An 11,613-nucleotide genomic window follows, 5' to 3' on the forward strand; every position below is an offset into this window, starting at 1 on the left:
ACTCGAAGCCAGTGAGCTCCCAAAAGGCCTCGTGCTATATAGAGGTGGGCATGTACATATAAGGCACATCACCCCCTCTCCATTGGTCGATGTGAGATGTTACACGTAGAGGCGGGAAGAATGGCCCAATTGGTGAGTTTGGGGGAGTTGGGCCCATCGAATAACAAGGAGGATTTAGTGGGCTGGATCAACTTTTGTTTGGGTAGAGGGATTGGGTCACCCAATTGCAAGGAGAATTTGTTGGGGTGGACTTGCTTTTAGAGTGGTGCCACTACGCACCCTTTTTTACCTCTCATATCCCTGTTAATTTATGTTCTTTGATTTTCTTCAATTCATTCAATCCAACGGCTAAAATGGAGAGGAGTGTGTCTAAAGTAAAAAGATGTGTGGAGATAGTGCAACCATTTCTTTATAGAGAAATGCTAATGAGACTCTCTCAAAGTGAGACTCCTTCAAAGTGAGACTCTCCCACTCTCTGCCACCTCACAATTTTACGTAAATTTCTGTGCGAACATTATGAAATATTATACAAAAAAAAAAAATGAAGTAGCAGAGTCACACTTTTAAAAACCTCAAAGCATTTACCTAATGGTCTTTGCTATAGTGGAGAAAGCTGGCTAGACCACATGTTGGGCGACCTCTGAGTGCCTACCTTCAGGAGGTCAGGGGTTCGAATCCCAGCATGTAAACAAATTCTTTAAGGAGAACCTACCGTTACAGTGAATATAACGGCTCAAAGTGGTAGCCCACCACTACCATTTAAAAAAAAAAACCTCAAAGCATTTCTCTTCTTTATAAAACAAAAATATAAAAATATGTAATGGACAGTTTTTCTTTTTTGATCACGGTAATGGACATTTTTTCATGACAAGAAATGCAGCTGATCGGAATCTTAATCCAAGTGACAAGTCAATCATGCTCATTGTACGAGAGAGTGATTGACACGATTCCCACAACCCACGAATACACTTCCCCCTGAACAAAATAAGGTAAAATCTTATCAATCCAGTCATTTCATTTCGGGAGGTCATATCTGTTAATTTACCAGAGGGTTTATGTATATGGTAGGCGCATTAAAACTCAAGCAAGACTTCCCTAATTTAGTATGCACATTTGCACTCCTTGATACGTTGTGACAAAATTCAGGACCACTGCAATACAATATTTCCATAAAGGAAGCTGTTGGAAACATGATTTATGTGGATCAGATGGCCTTGGTTGACATTGAACCTTAATTAATTAATAAATGAATAAATTTACTATTGGTTTCTAAAGATAAATTCTATGGTCCCCTTTAATGAGGATTACCGTTGTCCTTTGATTATAAAAAATTACATTATAATCTTCAAAATTTATTGTCGAAAGTTACATAATTATAGATTTTACTGACGTATATTGTTTATTACACTATCAACGTTGATTATTAAACCATGAATGTCTTATTACGATATAAATGTAAGTCATTATTAGTATCGTTATTCACTCACATGGGCTCCCTTCCTAGTAATAGTGTTACAACATGACGTCAACATTCGACATCTAAATTACAAGAGTATCAATGTTACACTATAATTGTAAGAGTATTGTTAACAAGACAAAATGACATTTTATTACTTTAACAATTGATTTTTACATTGAAGTCATACATTGTTAAGGTAAGATGTAATGTGTGGATGTGATTGCATTACAAAAATATAGTTCGATTAAAGGATATTTATACTCTCTTATTTTAGAAGGGTGGGGTAGACTAAACATTTCTAATATACATATATGTGAGTGTGTAATTTGAATATCATGAAACAATAAGTATGTTGAATGGAAAGAGAAGATCACAAAGAATACAAAAGTTGGTAACTGCTACTAAATAATTTTATGGTAGTGGTAGTTATTTCCTTTTTACATTCAACCTAGTATTTATCATTTCTCCATCCTATCAATCACGATTCAACAATTAACTCTCCAAACCCATTATTAATAAAAAAAATTGTTAGGTTGTGTGAGAATTGGTAGCCTACAATTCTAATGGACCATTGTAACAAGCTAGGCAAAGTTGTGACTCTAAAGAATATTTATCCTCTGAAGCGCTTGCACAAAATTGTTTTATTAGAAACACGTTAAAATAAGCAGCACTCTTAAGTTCTTATTAGAAAACACTTTTGAAATTTTCTTCCGCACTCAAATATATGGAGTAAAAGATATCATTAATTGTAAAAACACAATTTTAGCCTTTTAAAACAATCTCAAACATGCTCTTATTCATTTTGAGTACTCACTTTCTGTTGAGATTGAACATAATAATTCAAGGTATGTATTAATGTTTGAAAGCAGCTGCATGGTTATACTTTCACTCTTGAGTGAAGCAAAGATTAAGCACTTTCATGGGCAACCATATAAGCTCCTTAAGTGGGTTTTTATTTTTTTAACCTTCCTGTCCTTATATGGCCGTACTGAGACCCAATTCTTTGCCATCCACTTCAAGCCAATGCTTACCCTACGCGCCAACATTTGATGTTGCAGACACGTAATCATATATATTCATGGAAATTTTAGTTTGTTTTTGTTTTTATACTATAGGATTAGTATTTTATGTGCTTTATTATATTTCATTGGCCTTTTCCCCTAAGCATAATAATGGAAAACCAGAAGTTTGTAGTGGTGAAAATTAATTATGTGAATGCATCCTGGTGTGGGTCTAGTTCTTGATTCTCCTCTCTCGAATAACTCACTAACGCTATCAATCTACTTAAAAAAAAAAATTCTCAAATAAAAAATAATGAAATACAATAATAATATGAGTTTCAGCCGCATATCCATGATAACTTATCTTGCAATTCGATTGATGGTTTAGCTTTTAGGATTTATGCTTAGGCCATCTCCAACCCTTGTGTTAAAATATAAAATTTTAAACACAAAAAATTTAGGTTTTATTCCAGAAACAGTTTTTCTGCTTAAACCCTTCTGGGCTAATTTTTTATCCGGAGATTATTAAATAATGAATTTGGCTAATTTTTTTAAGTAACTTTTAAATAAAAATTAAGTAGGCTATCTTAATTTAATTTTATGAACATTTTTACCTAAAAAAATTTAGATTCCAACAAATTTTTAGCCCGAGATTATTTATAGAGTTTTTAGGTGAATTTTGTAACATCCCATATCACCTAGGGAAGTGATCCTTATATGTATATTTTCATCCCTACCTAGCACAAGGCCTTTTGTGAGCTCACTGGCTTCGGGTTCCATAGGAACTCCGAAGTTAAGTGAGAAGGGGGCTAGAGCAATCCCATGATGGGTGACCCATTGGGAAGTTCTCGTGTGAGTTCCCAGAAACAAAACTGTGAGGGTGTGGTCGGGGCCCAAAGCGGACAATATCGTGCTACGGTGGTGGAGCCGGCCTGGAAAGTGGTCCCCCTCGGGCCAGGATGTGACAATTTGGTATCAGAGCCTAACCTTGGTCGTGGTGTGCCGACGAGGACGTCAGGCCCCTAAGGGGGGTGGATTGTAACATCCCACATCGCCCAGGGAAGTGATCCTTATATGTTTACTCCTATCCCTACCTAGCACGAGGCCTTTTGGGAGCTCACTGGCTTCGGGTTCCATAGGAACTCCAAAGGTAAGCGAGAAGAGGGCTAGAGCAATCCCATGATGGGTGACCCATTGGGAAGTTCTCGTGTAAGTTCCCATAAACAAAGCCATGAGGGCGTGGTCGGGGCCCAAAGCAGACAATATCGTGCTACGGTGGTGGAGCGGGCCCGGGAAGTGGTCCCCCCGGGCGGGGATGTGACAATTTTGATTGAAATAGTTTTTTTTAAATTATTTTAGCAGTTGGATTTAAATTTGGGCTGCTAGATCTTTTTTTTACTATTAGATTTGATCATATCAAATCTCAGTTGTTGAATTCAATGAATTTATAAATATAAAATTAAAAATTAACAAAATTTGAATATGGACTGTAGGATGGAACAAATGGTCTATTGCTCCCCACCATTCGATGAAAGAAAGAGCCATTGGGCTCATAATGTTGGCCGACACACCCACGTGCGTAGGACCCCCACGATGTCAGCGCCTTGTGCGTTGAGGGTGTTGGGCGCGTTTGCACTATGCATGTGTATCCTTCCCGGGAGCGTCCACAAGCAGTAGCGGGCCAGCCCACTAATCTAATGTTAAATCTTAATAAAAATTTGACCCAAAACTCAGTTTTGGCCCAAGAGTTGAAAGTTTGATGGGTTTAGAAGCTAAAATTTGAATTTTACTCCAATTGTTGGAGTAGGAGGAGTAGGACTCAAGGGCATAGATAAGTGAAACAGTGGTAGAGATTGGTTTCACGAATCGAGATTTGGTGGAATAGTGGAGAGGTTTCGAGAGTGGAGATTCTATTGGTGGTTTTTTTTTGGAGAATCTAAGGTGTGTAATATATATGGACGCCATATATGCACTTTTAAATACATGTCGGCATATTTGATAGCTTTTTGGACAAAATAGACAGAATCAAGGCAAAGTAGAGCAAATCCTGAGTTTTAGAGAGTAACGTGAGAACTCTTGCTTTCTAGAAAAAAAAAAGAAAGTGAGATTAAAATCGAATATGCATGGTATGAATAATATGGTAAATGTAGCATTATCTTTTATTGGCAACACATCATTTAGTTTGCAAATTTAGTCTCTCTGACATTATCCTTTCTCTAATAGAGGTAGAGCCCCTAACACATGTGGATTCTATATCTATTAGAAGGATGATATAAATATAATAGAAAAAAATGTGGTAGGAGTAGTGCTTGGGTTTACAATCGCCCTGTATAAATGGTAAATTGTATTGGATTGGTCAAGATAGAGAGAGGTGAATTAAGAATGGAGAGGCCAGCAGAAGGCAGGAGGAAGGAATAGTAAACATGTCCTTCCAAAGGGGCCACCCCATGTGAAAATATTGTCATTTCTTCTTTTTGATTACTACAACCATACATATACACGCACACATTACTACCACCATACACACACACACACCCCATTTCTCCCCTTCCTCTCTTCTCTCTATTTCCTACTCATCCATCCCCCTCTCTCTCTCTCTCTCTCTCTCTCTCTCTCTCTCTCTTATTTTCTTAGGTGAGAGAGTGAGAGAGTCTAAATTCATATATTCATTCATCCACTTATTTTACGTCCCATCATCAAACGCTCCTCTCACTCTCTCTCTCCTAAAACCCTCTTCCCTTTCTCACTCGTCCAAACAAAAACGAAAAAAAAAAACCAACAAATTCCCGTGAAAAGAGATTCACAGTATACTAACACCTCCACTCTCTGAACCTGATCACCCCAAATATTCAACCCTCACATGGAGGAAGGTAGAGAGACAAGGACAGAAACAACCCAAAATTCAAAGCCTCAGCTTAGAAACTAGTGAGAGAGAGAGGAAGAAGTAAAAACCAAAAAAACCTGTCTATACATAAAATACCCAGTTATAAAATACTTAGCAGAAGAGCCAAAACAATTAGACAAAGAGAGAGTACTTTTATTACCCATGGATTCTGCATCAGGTGGAGGCGGACCGCCCGACCCGAACGCCAGCAGCGGCGAGGGTCCGTCGTCTTCGTCAAGGTCCGCAGCCCCGGCGGCTACTCCTGTAGCTGCCGAGCCCTCGTCAGCATCTCCGGCTCCGCCGAGCCGCTACGAGTCGCAGAAGCGGCGGGACTGGAACACCTTCCTGCAGTACCTCAAGAACCACAAGCCTCCGCTCACGTTGGCCCGCTGCAGTGGGGCCCACGTCATCGAGTTCCTTAAGTACCTCGACCAGTTTGGGAAGACTAAAGTCCACGCCGCCGGCTGCCCCTACTTCGGACACCAGAACCCTCCCGCCCCGTGCGCCTGCCCGCTCAAGCAGGCGTGGGGCAGCCTCGACGCGCTCATCGGACGGCTGAGGGCGGCGTACGAGGAGAACGGGGGACGGCCAGAGTCAAACCCCTTCGGCGCTCGAGCGGTGAGGATTTATTTGAGGGAGGTGAGGGAGGGACAGGCTAAGGCAAGAGGAATTCCCTACGAGAAAAGGAAACGAAAACGGCCGACGGTCACTGCCACTGCGGTTGTCGGGAATGTGTCGGTAGCGTCCACTCAAGGTGGCGGTGTTGATGGTGATGGCGGTGGCGGTGGCGGTGTTGATGGTGGCAGTTCAAGTAAAACCGTTGCTGCTGCTGCTACTAGTACTGCAGTATAGGTTTCTCTCATCACTAATTTCCATCTCTTTTTTTTTTTTCTTCTCAATTTTTAATTTTTAATCCTTCTATATATTTATATCATCTCTGTCCTTTTTAATTGTGATTATGAGCTATGTATATCAGGCGATTCTCTTATAATTGAATCGACCAACCCCATGAACAAAAAATTTAGGAATTTATATCCCTTGCTAGTTAATTTCCAAGCATTTATTGATCTTCGTCATCATCAGCAGAAAGTGTTATCCCACATCAGAAAGTAAAAGTCCGCATACTTATAGTCGTCCTCATTTTAATTTATTTTGTTGAATCATAAACATATAGTTATAAAGAATTTGCAAACTATTCCAAACAAAAAAAATCTCAACTATTATTAAGACTTAGATTGTATGATCATTTCTGTTTTGCAAATAATCGTAGTGATAAAGTTTAAACAATTAACTAGCTAGTCCAATGTTTAACAATATTATTTATTTGGGTTCATCTGATCTTGTGGATATTTATGTTTGCTTTGATTAGAAACAAATACTACTAGTATGAAGATCACAAGTCATGAAATTTTTTATACACTAGTGTCTAGACCCACTCACGATCTACTAAAAGGCAAGTAGCTTGATTGGTTCGAATCCAATTCGTGAGATGTCAGTGATCTTATAGGCAAAGGTAGGAGGGATGAGAGAGCGCGTGGGGGCAAAGGCAATAACATCCGAGCAAAGCAAGCCCTAGAAATGGGTATAAATAAGTCTCCTTCGGAATAGGCTGTTCTGGCTCGTTAGGTCCCAATAATCCAAAGGATACAAGCTTGCCGAGTCAGAAAGCTTTTTTTGTAGAGTCTCTTTCAGTTCAGGTCTTGAATCGTTTTGGTTGGATCTTCCCTTACTAAATTTCCGGCCACACATCCAGCTATCTATTGCTTCGGTGCTTGCCATAACACCAGAGTACACTCGAATTTTCGCACAAGTCATAGGGAAACCAGGTTACTGGCAATAGGGCAAAAGCGTACTTAAAACAGAAACTTTGGCACAACTCTTCGTATCTGGTCCCGGCTTCTTTGCATTGATTTGCTGGGCTTCAAACTCAATCTATCGTTCTATGTATCTGTCTGTGTATATATCTGATTCTATGTGTCATCATGCCCACGTGCGCTTCTGATTCACTCAGTTTTTGCACCTTCAGTTTCAGGTGTTTAGATTGGGATTTAACTCTCTCTCTCTCTCTCTCTCTCTCTCTCTCTCTCTCTAATATGAAAGCATCATTTCTTTCTGTGATGAAAAGCAAACAACAAAATGATGCAGGGTACATACTTACAAGCATCAATGAGAAGAAAAAAAATGGTAAATAAACAATACATTGTGATTGCTGCTCTTATTTTATTTGGAGTAACCTCCACCTCAGTGTGAAAACGACCACTGGCCAAACCCTTTTGCTTGTAATTTTATTTTATGTATAAACATATACATATATCTTATTATATCTCTTTCAAATTTTCTATATGTACCTATATTTTTATATTGGATTATTTTTTGTTCTAATAGCAATAGACCACCAATCACTTGAAAACAAATCCCATTTCTGATTTTCAAAATTAGAACCCCAATATCCAATGGCAATGTCATGATGCTACATGATTGTCCTATTGTGATGTGCTAAAATTATTTTCTATCGTTTTTAAAATTTGTTTGGTTCTCTTTTCCCCTGCTTTATTTTTTCTTATTTATAAACAAAATTGACCTTGTGCACTCAGCAAAGTGCTTTTTACTTTCTGGCTTTTTGAAGAATCGCAATTGCGAATGTCCCTCTTCTTTCTTTTTCACTCTGTTTGCCCTTTTACTCACTCTTTTACTTCTCCTCTTCATATATGGAAGTAATTTGATCCATTTCTGGCAAGGGAAAAGAAATATAGATTCACTCCTCACAGTGATACAGATTGTATTTCAAGTAATTTTAAAGGAGTTAAAATTTGCTTAGTAACTAATCATACGGTAAATATAACGAGTACACGTAAACAATTACTTGATATGATGGACTAAAATGATCAGGATATTATTTTTTCAAGTTTAGATTGTACTGTTTTTCCCTTGCAGCAACATTTTTTTACTAATTGGACTATTTCATATTGGAGCACTTCCACCCCTAAAAAGCCTCATTGGCAATAGGCAATTCAATCCCACCAAGTTAATATTAATTGCCTTTAATAAATAGTAAATGTCCAAACTCATCTCTACCCCTAAATTGAATAACTCAGGTAATTCGTAATTAAAATATTTTTTAATATAATAATAAAAATAATTTTATTTTTATTTTTGGATAATAATAAAAGATTGGTTAAAAGTATTTATAAATATTGAAATGTGATGTAAGGCGGAAGAAGATGGTTAGCTATTTATAGAAAAAAAAAATCTATTTGTATTAAAAAAAAATTTATGATTTTGTTTTGTATTTTTTAAAATATTTAATTAATTTTTCATAATTTTTAATAGTGGCTAACGATACTGTGACGTCAGCCTTGCGTCACTATCCCTGGGGGCTGGGTCAGTCAATTATCCACTGGGTGAGGAACTGGGCTCCTAGGGCTGGAGTGGTTTGGTTTTTTTTTTTTTTTTTTGGGAGGAGGCGGGGAGGGGATTAGATCAACCATCCCCTAGCTGGAAGTGATCTTACAAATATAACTTTACCCTAACAGTAGTTTTTTATTTATTGCTTTGAGCGTTGTCATGGCCAGGGGCGAATCTTATTATGGGTCAGAGGGAGCATGTACACCTCTCAAGTTTGTGGATGGAAAAAAGATGGTCTAAGTAGGAATCAGGGTCTCACTTAAATCATAATATTTTCAATCACTCTATACGATGGTAAATAAGAATTAACTCATTACCACCATCAACTAGATGACGAATATGACACAAAAAAATTTAGTTGCTGAATTGGTTATGGCAACTCGGGATGAAGAAGAAGACGACATAGGGGAAAGTCTATAGGTTTTAAGGGTAACAACTTTGGAAAAAATAATAATAAAGTTAGTCATTTTTTTCTAAAATAATAAAGGTTTATTACCCCTCCATCCTCCCATATGTTTTATGAATTTGACTTTCTAGTCCTATACATATGTGATTTATTTTTTCAAATAATATTGACCTAAAGATACATTTAAAATGACACAAATGATGGAATGTACGCTAAGCACACAATGTGGATGGATTTGCCAAATCCTCAATAAAATGCCTCACATAAAAAAATTGAAAAAAATTGGCGCTGCACGCACTATGTTTGGAATTTCATGAGGACTTACATCTGCCACTACTCAGTTGTGCTCTCCGTGAACTAACTCACTAGCTAGTTTCGTCCTGTGGTTTACAGATAAATATCTTTGGGATTTAAAATTGTAGACACACTTTTGTAATAGAAAACTAGGGAGTAAAAAAGATGGAAATTAACTATACATCTTGTTTTTGGCAAAAGTAAATAAAGAACTTGCTAATCGATCATCTACGTGTGTATTAGAATGCCATGTATATGCTACAGTACGTGGGCAGAGAATTCTGAGCGGAATTTAAGTGCAAAAGGAGAAATGTTCACAAGAATTCGATTGTAGAAAGAGAAAACTCTCCTGCCATATGCAAGCTTCTGATGCATTTCTTTCCTTATTTTGTCGTTATACCTATTGGCATTCCTTCAATTTTTGAGTTCGAAAGAGAGAGGTGGGGTTCGGACAGAGACTGAGAGGGCGGGCAATTGGCTTGGCATGGCATGGGAGGAAGCACCTGCACCGCATGGTCTTGTCCATCACTACTGAAGCAGTCGGCAGTACTGTATAGTATACGTATTTATGTCAATACCACATGTAAATACGCTTATCTGAGATATACATATCTTTGGATCTCATAGGGTTCCTGTGATGACACGAAGAAATGTCTCTCGCCAAAATATTAATAAATCTTATAATGGCTTAGTGAGGTCATTCTTCTTATTATGCAAATTAGTTTTGGGTGGAATTTCAGCTTTTTTAATGATATCAAAACAAGTTAGTTTATGTCTAAAATCTAATGACCACACGCCCTTTACGTTACTCAATATGTGTTCTTTATGTATTTGCTTGAGTGCGTGAAACATGAGTGAAAGGGATTTGTAGAAATGTCATGAATAAAAAAAAGTAAGAAATCTTACAAAAGTTAATAAGGAGTTGTCGCTCATTCTTGTTGCTTTAACTTCATTCAATTCGATATCAATATCTTCAACGTTATTTATTTTAAGGACTAAGTACATTTTACATCTTTCAAGTTTGAGTTGTTTTTCAAAATTCGTCATAAGGTTCTAGTTTTCCCACATTGCATCTTGAGGTTTTGAAACTGTATCAATTTGTTCCTTTTGTCTCTTTGAATATCTAATCCTTCATTAAATCAATGATTTTTTGTTTGTTAATGTAGTGCAAATGCGGCTTACAATTAGCTCAGATAAAAGTCTCAAGCTCATTGTATCTTCAATTTAATGGATAATAAAAAAATCAATCAACCAATTTAATTTTAATACCTTACAACGCAAATTAAAATTGATTAGAAATTCATTTTAATTTAAAAGACGTAAAATGTAGTTAACTCTCATTTTCTCCCTTCCAAATTGTCCCGTTATCGTAATTGATTACGATGCAAGGAATCTGTAGTAATGTCGTATATATTTGGCCTTTAGTGTTGGTGCTCTCTTCTTGATGAATGTATATAGACTGGGGCTTTTCTCCACAAGCAAGGGTACCCACATGCCCTTGTTTTGTAGGGTAGTCACAAAAACTATACGGACAATACGGTAACACGTGGGACGTTGTCCTAGCATGCACCAATTTGCAGCACCATGCCACCATGTACATGTTTTTATTATGGAAGTTTTAACGAAAAGTTCGTGGTACTGTTCATTTTAACAAAAAACTACATTTTTATATTAAAAAAAATCAATCTTGGTACTATTCACTTTACCTTTTATTTTGTCCTTATAATTAAAACACAAAGTTTTTAAACTCTTTTTATTAGTTTTCCTTTTTATTATTTGGTGGGTGAACATATACATCACATGCAGTACATTGCTATTATATTAAGTGGTACACTTCTTCGTGATATGAGTACATACGATGTCCTCGGATGGTCTAGGGAGCCAAAACGAAAAAGAAATAATTAAAGTTAGGGGCCACATGGTATATAAAATATTCAAAAATTTAGGAAGGATATAAATACGAATCATATAGCTTTTGTTGTATATCTAATCGTAAAATAATGAGCATGAGATAAGCGTTAAACTTAAAATGAAAAGAAAAAAAAAAAACTTTAACTAAGTTCTATTTTTCGAACCTCTAAGGGCTGGTTTGGTATTGCTGTGCTTTGAAAAAAAGCTGCTTCTGCTGTGCTGTGAGAATAAGCAGCTGTGAAATAAAGCAGCA

General features: G+C 37.1%; 1 protein-coding gene across 1 annotated transcript; it reads left to right on the forward strand.

Annotated features, from left to right (window-relative positions):
* Nucleotides 1-5,506: 5,506 nt before the first annotated feature.
* Nucleotides 5,507-6,393, forward strand: LOC103945343 (protein LIGHT-DEPENDENT SHORT HYPOCOTYLS 6). The gene has a single exon (XM_009355905.3). It carries the CDS (start codon nt 5,507-5,509, stop codon nt 6,194-6,196), a length of 690 nt encoding a protein of 229 aa, XP_009354180.2. The 3' UTR covers nt 6,197-6,393.
* The last annotated feature ends 5,220 nt before the right edge of the window (nt 6,394-11,613 follow it).

This window comes from the organism of the source record quoted next, unplaced genomic scaffold (genome assembly GCF_019419815.1).
Source record: "Pyrus x bretschneideri cultivar Hongxiangsu unplaced genomic scaffold, Pyrus_bretschneideri_v1 Contig5, whole genome shotgun sequence".
Taxonomy (NCBI): Eukaryota; Viridiplantae; Streptophyta; class Magnoliopsida; order Rosales; family Rosaceae; genus Pyrus; species Pyrus x bretschneideri.